This window comes from Camponotus vicinus, unplaced genomic scaffold (genome assembly GCF_025532165.1).
Source record: "Camponotus vicinus isolate PSW18456_S1 unplaced genomic scaffold, iyCamVici1.0 SCAF_7, whole genome shotgun sequence".
NCBI classification, from domain to species: domain Eukaryota; kingdom Metazoa; phylum Arthropoda; class Insecta; order Hymenoptera; family Formicidae; genus Camponotus; species Camponotus vicinus.
In genome coordinates, this window is record NW_028141979.1 from 8736165 (window position 1) to 8753190 (window position 17026).

Here is a 17026-nt window from a genome sequence, read left to right on the forward strand (position 1 = left end):
TCGTCTCTGAAGACAAATACTACGTTTATTATGTATGTATATTAAAATTATTTAAATTGTCCTTAACGTATATAATTTACACATTTTGTTCTCTTTGAAAACGGTTTGTATTTTATTTTGTTGTAACATACCTTGTATATTATGATGTCAGTCGATCACAGAATTTAGTTCTTTATGTTAGATAAAAATTAAGTATAATTAACTCTTTATTATCATAAATTTTATTAATTTCGAAAATATATCTATATTAACTTGATCTTACTGTTCTGGGGTACTAACGAGAAATGTCAACGTTCGACACGTGATATCGTAATAAGCATGTTATAAAAACAACCTTGAAAATCAAAATAATATGAAATCAGGTTAATACGCGTCTTACCAGTGAATAAACACAATAAAATGTCAATACATGTTTAAATTTAATTCTCTTGATTTATATATTTAATTTTAAAGTAATATTGAGATACATTTTACAGCAATTAAAAAGTTGTATCTCTCCATAATTTTATTTTTTTTCTTATGCGCAAATAATTCATCGCCGTTTGTACCTTAATTTACTCGCCCCAGTTGTGATTTTATGGTTATTTAATGTCTAATATCAATATTTTCTTATTATATAAATAAAATAAAAGATAGGTGTCGAAAAAGAGTTTTGACAAATTCGGATTCGATATTGGAAACGATTAAGTCATATAATACAACATATATTATTTATTTTGACATATAATACAATATATATATTATCAGATCTTTTCATAACCGATAATATAGATTTACATTTGATAATGAGATATATGATTATATAAATATGATCATATTGAGCCAATTTTCGGATATTATTATATTATTTCCGATAAAATTTTATACGGCCAATTATATATGATATTATATAATTACATAAATCCATTTTTTCTCGGGTAATAAAAATAAATAAATGAAAATACAAAAACTATTCATATATTAAAAATAAATATGTGCATGTGTTACATTTCGTTATCCTTTCCTGGTTTCATTGATTAATCAGCCAAGTATTCTTTAAATATATAATCATAGTCTTTTATAAGATATCGATATTCGTGCAGTTGACTCCTTATTTGATTCCAACGTAGTTCTAGCTTGCGGTTTACATACATTATTATAGTCTCCGTATTCTTTTTACGCGAGGATTTAATTACCTAAAACGGATTATTTTAATATTTATTTCAACAGTAATTTCATTTCATACTATAAAAGTCAGTCATAATTTTTGGATATTAGCATAATTAGCATAAGATAATTATTTGATATAAAAATAAATACATAAATAAATTAATAATAAGAAATTCATAACGAAATATGTATATTTAGATTTCTAAAATTTACCGTGTCACCGTTTTCATAATATTCATAGTTAATCGCAAATTCTAGATAAATAGTTAATCGGAAATTATCCTTCAAATTAATTTCCACGTATTTCTTTATCTGAAATAAATTATTTTTTAGATTAATATGTAAATGTTAATTTTGCCTCATAATGTAAGAATATAATTTAATAACATATAATTTGTCTTTAACATAATTATGCAATGAAACGCAAGCCTGATAAGATTTCTCATTTCTATATATTATTAAGTTTGTAACAACTTCCATTAGAGAGAGAAACTGTTTAATATTCGTCTTTCGAAATTGCGTTGTGTTTAAGATAAATAAAAATAACATGTAACTAATAATAGAAAAAGCTTCATAATTTATATATAAATGTTTCAATAATAACCCATTAATGTGTCCCAATAATCGGCAATTCTAATACATATATCATAGAACAGATAAATCTAGAATATGTTTAGATAGAATTGTAAATTTAAAATGTGTTTAGATAGTATATGTATTGACAAGACAAAAGATTAAGAAACAATTATATATATGTGCATGTACAGTACGCGTCAACGATCCAGTCCTATGCGGGGCAAGGGGAGCGTAGAACTGGCCAATCAGCCACTGCCAAGCTGCCGGCTGATTGGTCAGTTCTACGCTCCCCTTGCCCCGCATAGGACTGGATCGTTGACGCGTACTGTACATGTGTATACAAGCCTATATATAAGTATATAAAATTTACCTGGTCAATATGTTCCTTAAAATATACATAGTTAATGATCATAGTTAATGCTGTAATAATACTGATTTCTCTGAAAACAAAATAATAGATATACATAATTAGGAAATGGAGCAAATTTTTAATTGCACAAGCATTACATATTTATAAAAAAGTAATCATTACTTGGGTTTTATTTTTTCCAAATTGTCTAAAATGAAATCAAGTACTGAAGTATTATTTGCATGCCTTGCAACAATAGTACAAAAACTGTTTATATGATCAATAGCTGTTACTCTTCTCATATTAGCGCCCAATTTCATTAAATGAATATATTGGAGAATGATTGAAGAATTTTGGGAACAAGCCAAAAATTTTAAAATACTATAATCTGATCCATTCCAATACATATCAAATACTTGCATCCAAGTATAGTTATGCGCTAACGCCAAACCATTACAAAATGTCCATTCTTTCCATCCCCCCCAAATTCTATGATATTCAAAATGAAATAAAAATAAATTATTAGAAATCATAATCTTATACCATGATCACACAATTTATCAAGTATTTCACAAAATACGAGAGAAATGTATTTATAAAGTGATCGTGATTGAAAAATAATTGCAAAGAGTAATTACGGGTGTACTGAACATATGATGTTATCGCAGGTTCTGTGATCGTAGAGATACCGTCTTAATTCATTACTCGCTATTGCCAAGCAATTATAATAACTAAAGGCGCACAACAACCTTGCAGCCTCTTGCCTCAAACTTTTAATTAAAACGCTTTCTTGTGAGTATGTATCTGAGTAAAAATTGGGATATCTTATTTTCCATAAAATCTCATTCAATAGTTGCATCATTTTTTTCTACAAATTGTTAAATAATATATAAAAATTTATATATTTTTATATTTAATTATATATACTAGAAGAAATGAATATATACTAGAAGAATTGATAAAGTTTGTGCGCACTCATATGCTGTTATTTAAAGTGCAAATCATATAATAATCTTTTTATAAGATTAGAAATATAATAATAAATGCGTAATTATAATACAGATAATTAATACAAATTAATATTAATTACACCAGGCCTGCGAAATTTTAGGTTTGGTTAGTTACAAAAAGCAGAGTAGATGAATCTGATAGATTTTTTGACGCCGGAAACGAATCTGGCCGCAGAATTTTTCTAGCAGGTCTTCGAATAATTTGTGGTTAAATAGTCCAAAAATGGCTATTTCGACCAATTTCATGAATTTATTATGAAGTTACTTAATTTTTTGATATATTTCTGTCAATGGCATCGTATAGTACTAGTCTTCACCTTTCAAATTCACTTTCGATTGACGCCGCACGATCTTTTTTCGCTGAGATATACAAGTTATAAGACTGTCATGCATAGTGGTTCAATAAGCCATTCCAAGTCAACCGTATTACTTCTCTGTTTTACCACGAATCAAAATTTTGGGTAAAAACATAAATTTCTGTACACCGCCTGTCATTTTTTTGAAATTAAAAATGGCGAATCCAATGTGGCAGACAGAATCACAAAAAAAGGTATAAAATTTAGAAAAATTTATCAAAATGTGTAACAACTGTATTAGATATATTTCCATAGAACCATTTTCGACAACCGAACCTGATAGATGTAAGCCTGTTCAAATTTCAAGATGGCGGCTCTGCCATATTGATGCCTATGTAAATTTTCTTTAACGTAAATTTTCCGATAACTTTATATTTCGATATCTTATTGTTAGCGAAAAAAAATCGTGGCAATCGAAAATAGATTTGAAAGACTAGTACCGTACGATATGCCATTGTCAGAAATATTTGAAAAAATTAAGTTCCCTCATAATAAATTCATGAAATTGGCCAAAATAGCCATTTTTGGAATATTTAATCACAAATCAAAAACCTGACATGCTGGAGAAATTCTGCGGCCAGATTCGTTTTCGGCGTCAAAAAGTCTACACAATCACCTATTCTGCTTTTTGTAACTGACCCTGGCAGGCCTGTGTTATTATTCTTCTTAATGTTAAACAAATGATTGTATAAAAATTTAAAAGCAGAAACAGTTTCATGAACTGTGTACAATTAAATATTGTGTATATTCATCTATATTTTATCAAAAATAATTTTAAAATATAAACGCGTTGTATATATTGTTCAGATATATATATATATATATATATATATATATATATATATAATATATATATGTATATATATACACACATATATATATATATATATATATATATGTATATATACACATATATAAATTATTTAACATAAAACACACGCGTTTTTACTTACACAAACTGATATTAATTATACCTTTATAGTGTTGCTTTCTGGAAATGCAAAGAAACCCGACATATATTCCAAATTTTTGAACATAGGATACCATACGATATAATCTTTATCTCGCCATAGATTGCGTGAAATATCTAAGAATATGGTAACATTTAGCTGACCTGTCATCAGAAAGTGAAATGCGTCGTCGATGATTTTAGCACGATCGAGAATATGTATTTTTCCAAAAGCGTTGGAGCGCAGGCATTGCGAAAGTCTTCTCCAATTCTCAGCATCATAATTGACGCGATAGCATCCTGTCATTTGTCATTTAAAAAAAATTCTGAATTAAATTGAATTTTTTTATTAAATTTATCATATATACACTCAGTTCCAAAAAAAGCGGTACACTTGAAATTTGGAAAAAAGTTACCAAATTTCAAATGACCATAACTTTGTAAATAATAAAGATAGGAAGGTCTATAAAAAATGAAAATAAAGCTTGAAATCTCTACTTTAAAACTAGGTTCTCCGAAATGTTGCGAGATAACATTTTTAAAAATGACGGATGACGAAAAACGAGAACATGCAAAATTGAAAAATAATTGTTTGAGTTTGCCATGACACGTGGCGAGAATCAAATGTCGCAGTTCAATGGGATCAAAAGCATATGATAGTACAGAGATTCCTCTTTAAAATGCTTTTTTGTTCATCTCAATACGATGATTTTTCACCGAGTTATACGCATTTGAAGAAAAAAGCGGCTTTTTATTCCAAATGCGTATAACTCGGTGAAAAATCATCGTATTGAGATGAACGAAAAAGCCTTTTAAAGAGGAATCTCTGTACTATCATATGCTTTTGACCACATTGAACTGCAACATTTGATTCTCGCCACGTGTCATGGCAAACTCAAACAATTATTTTTCAATTTTGCATGTTCTCGTTTCGTCATCCGTCATTTTTAAAAATGTTATCTTGCAACATTTCGGAGAACCTAATTTTAAAGTAGAGATTTCAAGCTTTATTTTCATTTTTTATAGACCTTCCTATCTTTATTATTTACAAAGTTATCGTCATTTGAAATTTGGTGATTTTTTTCCAAATTTCAAGTGTACCGCTTTTTTTGGAACTGAGTGTATATATATATATATATATATGTATATATATATATATATATATATATATTATATATAATATGAAATCAATAATTTGAAATATCTTTTCGCTTCTCATTCTCAAAGCGTATAAAAAATTTGTTAGAAATTGTATATTAAAAATTGCGATCATCATCAGAAGAAAATTGTGGATTGATAATATTAAATCATCACGTTGATAAATCAATGTATTTACAGAGCAATATTTTAAAAATGTCAACTTAAATTTATTTTGACTACATTTGTGCTAATCAACAATGATAATGAGATTATTATATGCTTTGTTGCGAGTAACATTTAAATGTATATACAATTTTTAGATCGCGCGTAAAATTTTATTATAACTGAAGACATAATTTAGCAAATATAAATAATTAGGGAAAAAATAGCTGTTTTCTATAATATGTATGTGTAAATATTCCTTACATAAAGTTACAAGGATAGCCAAAACTTGAATAATTTAAGATATATATCATACTTTAAGTTCACAAAATTTTACATAAACCATAAAACATCTCATAAAATATTTTATTTTCGATTACCTTATTACTTTTATACACAGAATAATGAGAGGAATCAATGGTATAAAGAAAACACTTAAATATTTTTAAGAAAAAGTATTAATTTGTAAGGAGCAACTATATGTAAAAGTATAATAAATTTATCAATCAATATTTACCACTTTGTTGTAAATTGGCCAGTACCCAGTCACCCCTGTTTATGAAGTCTACAGTTTGTAATTGATACGAATTATTTGGTCCTAGCCACAATGTAGGCAAACTTTTTTTCAAATCGGAATGCGTCTTCGTAGTAATGTTTACAAGTATCCATATATTTGTAAAATTGTCCACTGATATATTCAACGAGTTAGTAATATAATTTCTTTTCACATTTATCACAGGATAATAATTTAATTGTGTCCAATTAGTTATTCTGTCTATATAATGAATTTCGAGAGATAATTCAACCTGTTCATCCAGGAAAATTTGCAAAATGTCCAAGAAAATAGTATCGCTTACGTAGCTAAAAATTGAAATGGGTAAATGATAAGAAAAAATTAATAAAAGAAAATATCTTAAGAAAAATATCGAAAAATTAAGATTTTTAAACGAAGCAAAAGTGAACGAGAATAAGTGATAATAGTGTAAATTATATCAAATAAAATTAGAACGATAAGAAAAGTATTAAGGGTAAATAGAAACTAAAAAAAAATAAAATAATAATTAAAAAGATAAATATGTCACAAAAGAGATAAGTTGAGTATATGAGAGAGAATTTAAAAGACAAGAATTACAAATGGAGATGTAGATGAAAGAAGATATTAAAAAAAATTGAAAAGGAGACGAAAATTAAAATAATAGATAAATAAAAAAGAAAATTAAAATATAATAGTAATAACTACGAAAACAAAGTACAAGTTAAAATTTAACACGCGAAAAATTAAAAAGATTTAAAATTACTAGTAAAAATTAAGTATAAATAAAATTAGAAACACAGAAAGGAATAAAGGAATAAAAAAGAAGTTTGAAAAGTAAACATAAAAATATTTCAAAAATTAAGAAATAAAACAAAAAATAATTATAAAAAATTAAATTTGTAAAATTAAAGATCATTTAAAAATATGTATTTAAATTTATAATACAGTTATATTGTAATCTAAATTACTTACTGATTTTGCAAATACGACGTCACACAAAAAACAAACTCAAACATTTCTTCGGTGAATATAATTTGCAACATGCGGAACATAATGCTTGCTACGAAAATTGATATCATAAAGTGAGAATGTAATATGTATAAAATAAATTTGCTATACATCATTTTGATATAATTATTCATGAACTAAATTCATGAACATAATTGATTTATATGTATCGTAAATAAAAGTTAATTTTAATTTTATTTTTTCGGTAAACATTAATACTTATACAGGGTGTCCCAAAAGTCCCGAAACGGTCGAACATTTCATAAACTATGCACTTTAGAAAGAAATGTTTCAGACAAAAGTTGTATGGCTTGAAGGGGGCCATAAGATAGTGTCATTGATTTGACCTTGAAAAGTCGTTTGAAGGTCACATGAAGGTCACCTTCAATTTTTTAAACGGGATATGCTTTTGCATATTCTTGTAGCTCATCTCGAGAGCTTTCCAAAACACTATAACTAAGTTAGTTTTCATTAAGTACTTTCCGAGTTATGAGGCTTGAAATCATTTCTTAATTTTACATAAACCATAAAATATCTAGTAAAATATTCATTTTTCGATTATCTTACCTTAATACTTTTATGTACAAAATAATGAGAGGAATCAATTGGTGTAAAGAAAACACATAGTTATTTTTAAGAAAAAATATGTAATTTGCAATTACCAATTCCATATTTTTTCTTAAAAACAGCTATATTCTTTCTTTACACCAATTGATTCCTCTCATTATTTTATACATAAAAGTATTAAGGTAAGATATTCGAAAAATGAATATTTTACTAGATATTTTATAGTTTATGTAAAATTAAGAAATGATTTCAAGCCTCATAACTCGGAAAGTACTTAATGAAAACTAACTTAATTACAGTGTTCTGGAAAGCTCTCGAGATGAGCTACAAGAATATGCAAAAGCATATAGGGTATCCTATTTAAAAAGTTGGAAGCGACCTTCACGTGACCTTCAGATGACTCTTCAAGGTCAAACCAATAACACCATCTTATGGCCCCCTTCAAGCCATACAACTTTTGTCTGAAACATTTCTTTCTAAAATGCATAGTTTATGAAATATTCGACCGTTCCGGGACTTTTGGGACAACCTGTATAATCAATAATATAAATAAATTAGAAATAATTTATTTCTTTTATTATAACGTTTTTTTATATATAGCATTAAAAATTTATCCACAATGATTTATTTGCTTAATTATACCTTTAATGTAACGAGGAATTTTAATAGAGCTATTGAATTCTGATTTTATTGTGAGCGGCCATGTGTCCTTGGTGCCCCAATGGAGAACATCATGTTGCGTTTGAACCACAAAGAAATCTTGCATTCGAAAATGTGGAAATGTCTGGGCGCGAAAAGATTTTAATATAATTAAAATATACTTAATCAAAAGCAACATACATTGAAACTATCACAATATGTTAAAAAAAATTTACACACATTACACACATTCGTTTACTCAATTTTTCTTATGCTTAAAAAAATATATTCAAGAGTAGCTAATGATATTCAATGATGTCATTTCAAATTATGTATTTTTAAAGTTATTTAAAAGTACATATGCCAATATATGTATATATATATATATATATATATATATATATATATATAAACATATATTATTTTTATGTTGCTTATGTGGCAAGTTTTGTCTAATTGTTGTTATAGATTACACAAGTTTAAAAAAAAAAATTTGATTTAAACTAGTATATAAATAAGTATATAAAGATATATTACTTTTTGTAGAAATACGAATATTTTTATATTACTCTGATTACGTGTGAGATTGAAATATAATTAACGCTAAATATATAAATAACCTTATCGGCGGCATAAATTCCAAAGAATGTAGAGAAACCTTTGCTTAACCAGGGTTTCCACTTATATGGATCGATTGCATTATAAAACCATTCGTGCACCACCTTATATCCTATTACTCGCACTATTTCAATTTTGCGCATCTCATCATCTGTTTGTTGATTAAAGATAATATCTGCTTCTCTAAAAATAATTCACAAATATTGCAATAAAGTCGAGAATCCTTTCTTAGCGATTGCTACTCAGTTATACAATCACAAGACACGCTTTTAGAGAATCGTTATTATGAATATAATTACATAAAAGTTATATAAGAGATTAATTATAATTCATAATCACTTCGTGTGTTAATCAGATTTTGCGACTGCGACATCCGTTAGAAATATAGTAAGAAAAGTGCAATAAACGAAAAAGTAATAACAAATGTATTATATATGTTTCAATTATACATATACATATACACACATAGATATCAAATTTTATAATATTAAATATACGGAGAAAAAATATTAAGTATTAATGTAGAAATTAAGTTTTAATGAAGAAATTTTTTTAAATCAAAATATATTTACCTATAAAGAACGAATCCGAACTTTATATTTTCTTCATCTGATATGTCATGAAAATTCGGAATTGCGATATGATTTGTTTCCGGACTTTTTCTGATATACGGAAACACGTTATCTAAGAACTGCGCAATATTTTTAACAACTGTGTATGCAAATATCATATGTGGTATCATGCTTGTTTCGCACCACAATTTGACACTCTGACTTGTATCTAGAATAAAGCCGAGATGTACTACACTCGCCGCTATGAAGTGTACGGGTATTACAGGTGTAGTTTTGAAGCGTGTCCATTGCATATTATTTTCATCCATATTTACTTCCCACATAGGCATATTTGATAAAGCTGTGTAGTTTGTATGATGCTTTATAGAAATATTATATCTAGCGTGCATATCATCCTTCAAAAGTGGAAATAATCTTCGAATCCCAAATGTGTGATAATGCGTTGCGGCCAAACACCTAGCATATATAACAATATATTTTTAAGAACAAAATGTTTTCAGTTAAAGAAATATTTTCAGTTATTAGAAATTAAAAAAGAAAGAAAGATAAATAGAAAATATATAAATGTATATTAAAACTGTTAAAAATATCATTAAAAGAATAATATGTATATTTTATATTACAATTATTAATATGTATATTTTATCATAATAATTTTATTATATACAGGGTGTAACTGAAATGATACACTAAATTTTAGGAGCATATTCTAAAGGTCAAAATAAGACTTTTGTTTCTTATGAACATGGGTCCGCAAATGAACCCCCCTCCGAGCTAAAATTCGAAAATGTGTGAAATTGACCAAACACTCGCAACGCAAATTTATTTATCTCTCAAGAGAGGGTGATAGGTAACGTCAAAACCAAGGTCAAATAATAAGGCAATCCATAAATAACAATTTTCAATTTTTTCCCCAAACTTTAGGGGCCTCTAGCTCGGAAGGGGGTTCATTTGCGGACCCATGTATATAGGAAAAAAAAGTCTTATTTTGACCTCTAGAATACGCTCCTAAAGTTTAGTGCATCATTTCAGTTACATCCTGTATATTTATTAATATACACGTACGTCATAAAAAGTTTTTGTAATATCTATAATAAATTTATGTAAAATAATGTTTCACAATATTTTCTAAAAGATGCATTTACAAAACAATAAATATATGAAGATGATAATGTAACATATAATTTTAATTTTTAACATTTAATTTTAAACATTTTTAATATTTAAGATTTTATATAATCAATATCTATCTCGTAAAAAGTTTTTGATAAAAGAAATATTATATATACTTGCAATGCAAAAGATTTTTTCTGAATTAATTACTTATAGGGAAATTTTTTGTAAATTATAAGAGAACTATATTTAAATAGTAATTTATTAAATCATACGCATATATGTTAAAATGTGCCAACCATAGTAATAATAATAATATGAATAGTTTGCAAAAGTTGAAGCAAGAATTCTATTTATAACGCTTAAGTTATTTAAAAATTACTCACTCTCTATTATTTTGTTGATTCATGTAGAAAGTTTTAAAGCCTCCATCTTCACCAAAAAAACCGAAAAATTTCATATACAGAGTGTAATTTCCTGCTGATAAAGCATACGGAAAGGAAATGGTGGTTATATACGTTTCAGTGTCATAGAAAAATTTATTAGGCCTATGGGGAAAAACTTTCTCTTCATTTTCTTTAGATATTTGTGTATTGTTTGTTACTGTAGTTTTAATTATAGACAGATTTTCTGTATTAAAATACATAAGTTGCGTGTTATCAGGAATATAAATGCTGACATTGTATTCGCCATGGAAGACATCTCCTTTGTCATGTAGTATAAAGTGGATGTTATAATGTCGCGGTGCATATAATTGTGCATCAATAAAAGAAACCGCCGCGACAATGAATATTAGACTGCAACTTAATACTTTTAGGATTGCCATCTCACTGTTTCTCTTTCTCTCATTGGTCTTGAATATCTAAATAATTATCTTTCCCTCTTGAAAAAAGAAACAAATAAAATAATTTATAGGTATGTGTATACATATATACAGGGTGTCTCGAAATTAACGCTTGATGTTTTAAAGGCAGATTCTCTGGCCAATTTGAAAACAATTTTTCCTCAGCGAAAATGTCGCGGCACTAATAGTTTTCGAGTTATGAACGATTGAAAATAAAGGGTTTTTCGCAAACTAAGGCTTATGGGAATAAAATATTAATAAAGTCACATTCTTTAGTTAATTGTAGGTAGAATGTACTTTAATAGAATTTTAATTTAAGGCTTAGTTAGAAAGATACATGGTGACAAAAATTGGGAATATGCAAAAAATAATAATCTCCCTCGCCATTTTCGCTGAGGAAAAATCGTTTTTAAATTGGCCAAAGAATCTGCCTTTAAAATATCAAGCGTTAGTTTCGGGACACCCTGTATATGAAATACACACACACACACACACACACACACACACACACACACACACACACACACACACACACATATGTATATATATATACATATATATGTATATATATATGTATATATATACATATATATGTATATAATAAAAAATTTCCTGTAATTATTGCTTTTATTATATATAAAATTGAGAAGAGTAAGTAAAAAATATCATCATTTTTTGTTAATAAAATATAGCCTTAGGATAAAAGAATTATAATCTTTGAATATATTTTAGCAAACGCAATATATTAATTTGATTAAGTTTAATCATGCTTACACATTTAATAATAAACTTCTTTATTAGACATGATTTTAAATTAAATTAGGTTTTATTTAAAAAATAATATAATAATATAAAAAATTAAAATTCTATAATATAATAATAATTTTGAAGAAGATAGGCATTTTTGACAAGAAGAATTATACTTATTTTATATATGGTTGTACTTCAAAATTATTTAAATTGTCTTCAACGTACATAATACATTTTATTAATTTTTTTAATACGGTTGTGGTATTAGGCATTTTATTTTTATAATAACTTACCTCTCGTATATAATTGTGTGCCGGTTAGAATTTAGTTTTTTGATAATAATTAAGTGTAATTAGCTTGTTGTTACCATATATTATTAATATCGATAAAAAATATATCTGTATCAACTTGATCTTGACTTTCTAGAAACTACCAAGAAGTAACAACGTTCAATACCTGATCATAATAAACATGTCATTAAAACGAATTTTAAAATGAAAACAATGTGAAGTCAGGTTTAATAAGCGTCTTATTAATCAATAAACAAGAAGGTATAAATATTTGATTAAATTTAACCCCCGCACTGTATATTTGATTTTAAAATAATTATTTTTGAAAACATTGGAGAAATAAAAAGATTGTAATAATATTATTTTTAAAAATTGTAATATTATTTAGAATATTATTTTCTTTCTTACAAGCAAACAATTCATCTTCCCTTTTTATATTTTAATTTATTGGCCAGATATTAAAGGCTTTTTTCATATTAAATGTCTATAAAGTCAATATTTTCTCATTATATAAGTAGAATAAAAGACAAGTTTCGAGAGAAGAACTTAACAGAAATGTACATTTCCCACAAGTTTTTATATTACATAGTTATAGTTATAAATTTTCTTTAATTGCTGCTATTATTACTGCTAGTTATAAATTTTCTTTAATTACTGCTATTATTACTACTAGTATAAAAAGAGAGACAGTATATAAAAAATATAACATAACCATTTATTAAAAAAATCTAGCTTTAAAGAAAAAGAATCATAAATTTTCAGTATATATTTCAGTAAATGCAATAACAAATAAATATATGTAAATTTAATTTGATTAGATTTAACCACATTGACGTTTAATAAAAAAATTTCTTTGTTAGATGCTTGATTTTAAATTTACTTTATTTCTAAGATAATATGATACACACGTTCTTGTGAAATTAAAATCTTTTTGCTATAATGTCTTTATAAAAACGACAACTTAAAAAAAACGGTCGTCTCTGAAGACAAATACTACGTTTATTATGTATGTATATTAAAATTATTTAAATTGTCCTTAACGTATATAATTTACACATTTTGTTCTCTTTGAAAACGGTTTGTATTTTATTTTGTTGTAACATACCTTGTATATTATGATGTCAGTCGATCACAGAATTTAGTTCTTTATGTTAGATAAAAATTAAGTATAATTAACTCTTTATTATCATAAATTTTATTAATTTCGAAAATATATCTATATTAACTTGATCTTACTGTTCTAGGGTACTAACGAGAAATGCCAACGTTCGATACGTGATATCGTAATAAGCATGTTATGAAAACAACCTTGAAAATCAAAATAATATGAAATCAGGTTAATACGCGTCTTACCAGTGAATAAACACAATAAAATGTCAATACATGTTTAAATCAATTCTCTTGGTCTATCTATATATTTAATTTTAAAGTAATTTTGAAATACATTTTAGAGCAATTAAAAAGTTGTATCTCTCCATAATTTTATTTTTTTTTTATAAGCAAATAATTCATCGCCGTTTGTATCTTAATTTACAAGCCCCAGCTGTGATTTTATGATTATTAAATGTTTAAAATCAATATTTTCTTATTATATAAATAAAATAAAAAATAGATGTCGAAAAAGTGTTTTTACAAATTCGAATTCGATATTGAAAACGATTAAGTGGAACATGAAAGTTATGAACAAAATAAAGAAGCGCGAGCAAATTGTTATTTATATTATTAACTGTTTGTTTTCGATTTTTGATTATATTTTATTACGACATATTTAAAAATATGAAATACATATTTATTTAATTAAATACTTTGATGTTTAATTTTACATATATTTACATATATGTGTATTTGACATATTTAATTTTACACAAATAGTGATGCCTCTGTATTATCTGCTAACTGACGGACTCGAAAATGACTTAATATGGGCGAAAGACGTTGCCTACAAATCTGAGAAAATCTGGAAGCCTTTACTTGAGAATCGAAAATAATACGTCATCCAATGTATTTTCTGAGCACGGGACTAGATGCAATTCGATAATAGATTCAATCGATATTAGAGATTTATTCGCAAATCATGCAGACATTGCGGATCCATACCGATTCCATAGCAAATCTTTCATACTATTACACTTATGATTAAGACTTTTGCAATATCTTCGACAAATTCGCGGAGTCAGCAGTATATAAGGTGTATCTTAAAAAGCATTCAATAAGTACATAATGTTATTCTTAATCAAAAATTGAGTTAAAAAATCCTGATTTTTTTTCTATAATGTAGTAATTATAGAGTAAACTCGCATGAATCAGCACCGACTTTTAGCCAGGCGCATCGGTGAGCCTGCTAGTATAGGTATATGATAGTATTACGTATCCTAATATTTGTTACAAATTATATAATTTTATTTTATTATATTATTTTATTAAAATATATATAATATTTTAAAAATGCCAGAATTTCCTATAATGTTTAATAAAGTAATTATAGAGTGAAATCGCGTCAATCAGCACCAACTTTTATAGTCAAGCGCACATCGGTGAGCTTGCTAGTATAAGTATATGATAATATCACGTATACTACCATAATATTTGTTACAAATTATGTAATATTTTATTAAAATATATATAATATATATTTTTAAAATGATGCGAGAAGAATGCCATGAGGATGCGAGGAGGATGAGAGAAGAAAGTTTTGGATGCTAATAAGACGCAGGTTAATTCGCGAATCGACGAAATCCGAATTTTTCATTAGCTTGAGAATTAAGAGAATCATGATTATTATTGGCTATCGATCGCAAGTGCGCGTGGAATATTTACCTTAGAAGTCCGCGCGGATTATTTAGCTTGGAATATTCGGGACATCATCAAGATAAAACATGCTATCGGAATACAATGAATCCCTCAAATTTCGATTTTTTTATTGAACTGTATGCGAATAAAATGACTATGATTATTAGTCAACGATCTAATTTTCCGTGTGGATTAATTATTATACATTAATGTACATGTTATAGATCAGTTCGCTCCTTGCTCCTCTTGATTTTCGTGCCATTTTAATATTCATACAAAATATATACTTATATAGGTATTGAAGCATTCGTTAAAGCGAAAAAATTGAAAGAAACATTTCAATAATAATAAGAAAATTGGGTAAATTTGTTTATAATTAACTTTTTGCTATACATTGATAAAGATTTTATGTTTCTTTTGAAGTATATTCAAGATTTCATTTATTAAATTTTACAAAACGTATAACTTTTATTATTTATATAATGTTTAAAATATTAGTATTAAGAATAAACTACAATACTTCTGTTATACTTTATTTTCAGTGACAGATCGTTGTGATCAAGATCATGTGGCGGCGACAATATCAAAGAAAAGCCGGAAGAGACGCACTATTATATATAATATGGGTATCTAAGTTTTATACATAATTATATATATTTATATATTTGTATATATTTTTATTTATCAATTGCTGTCTTCCTCTTTTTTAGTACTTCATTATTTATTAATCAATTATTAATTTTGATATTAATTTCAATGGCAGGTATTTTTTTAATAGAAAACGCGTTAATTATTTATTATGATTCTAAAATTTGTATTTTTTAAAAATAGAATCATACAATTTGTTACGCAAAAAACAGTCATCGATAAAAATACAAATAGCGATATAAATGTAGTATATAAGTAAATGTCGATTCTAACATAAAAAAGTATTCATAAAAAACTTTGTTTAAAATAGTAAATATATATATATATACAGGGTGAGCCATTTTAATTAACGCACGCAATTATTTCGGAAACAAAGCATTTTAGAGAAAAATGTTTCAGACAAAAGTTTTATGGTTTCGAGGGGGTCATAAGATGGTATCATTGGTTTGACCTTGAAGAGTTATTTGAAGGTCACATGAAGGTCACCTTCAATTTCTTAAATGGAACCTACTATTTGTCATTGCATATTCTTATAGCTTATCTCGAGAGCTTTCCAAAACACTATAATTAAGTACTTTTTTGTTAAGTACTTTTTGAGTTATGAGGCTTGAAATAATTTCTTAATTTTACATAAACCGTAAAATATCTTGTAAAATATTCATTTTTCGATTATCTTACCTTAATACTTTTATGTACAAAATAATGAGAGGAATCAATTGGTGTAAAGAAAACACATAGTTGTTTTTAAGAAAAAATATGGAATTGTTAATTGCAAATTACATATTTTTTCTTCAAAACAACTATGTGTTTTTTTTACACCAGTTGATTCCTCTCATTATTTTGTACGTAAAAGTATTAAGGTAAGATAATCGAAAAATGAATATTTTACAAGATATTTTACGGTTTATGTAAAATTAAGAAATTATTTCAAGCCTCATAACTCAAAAAGTACTTAACAAAA

General features: G+C 26.4%; 1 protein-coding gene across 4 annotated transcripts; it reads right to left on the reverse strand.

The window, feature by feature from the left end:
* Positions 1-794: 794 nt before the first annotated feature.
* Positions 795-13890, reverse strand: LOC145974377 (aminopeptidase N-like). 4 transcript variants are annotated; one of them, XM_083104172.1, is made up of 14 exons: positions 13733-13890; positions 12631-12766; positions 11130-11625; positions 9631-10086; positions 9061-9241; positions 8444-8585; positions 7199-7286; positions 6209-6552; positions 4415-4689; positions 2713-2942; positions 2258-2563; positions 2096-2165; positions 1363-1461; positions 795-1175 (listed from the first exon to the last, which is right to left on the reverse strand). In XM_083104172.1, exons 3-14 carry the CDS (start codon positions 11567-11569, stop codon positions 1017-1019), a joined length of 2790 nt encoding a protein of 929 aa, XP_082960298.1. In that variant the 5' UTR covers positions 11570-11625; positions 12631-12766; positions 13733-13890; the 3' UTR covers positions 795-1016. The 4 variants fall into 4 exon arrangements, with proteins under 4 accessions (XP_082960298.1, XP_082960297.1, XP_082960299.1 ...); XM_083104171.1 differs by having other exon boundaries at positions 12631-12793; XM_083104173.1 differs by lacking the exon at positions 12631-12766.
* Positions 13891-17026: the final 3136 nt, after the last annotated feature.

Coding starts and splice junctions, on each gene's coding strand:
- LOC145974377 (XM_083104173.1), bottom strand. CDS start 11,569: ATGGCAATCCTAAAAGTATTAAGTTGCAGTCTAATATTCATTGTCGCG. Junction 7,287..8,443: donor AATTCCTCGTTACATTAAAG/GTATAATTAAGC, acceptor CAATTTTCGTAG/CAAGCATTATGTTCCGCATG. Junction 1,462..2,095: donor TTAAGGAACATATTGACCAG/GTAAATTTTATA, acceptor AATTTATTTCAG/ATAAAGAAATACGTGGAAAT.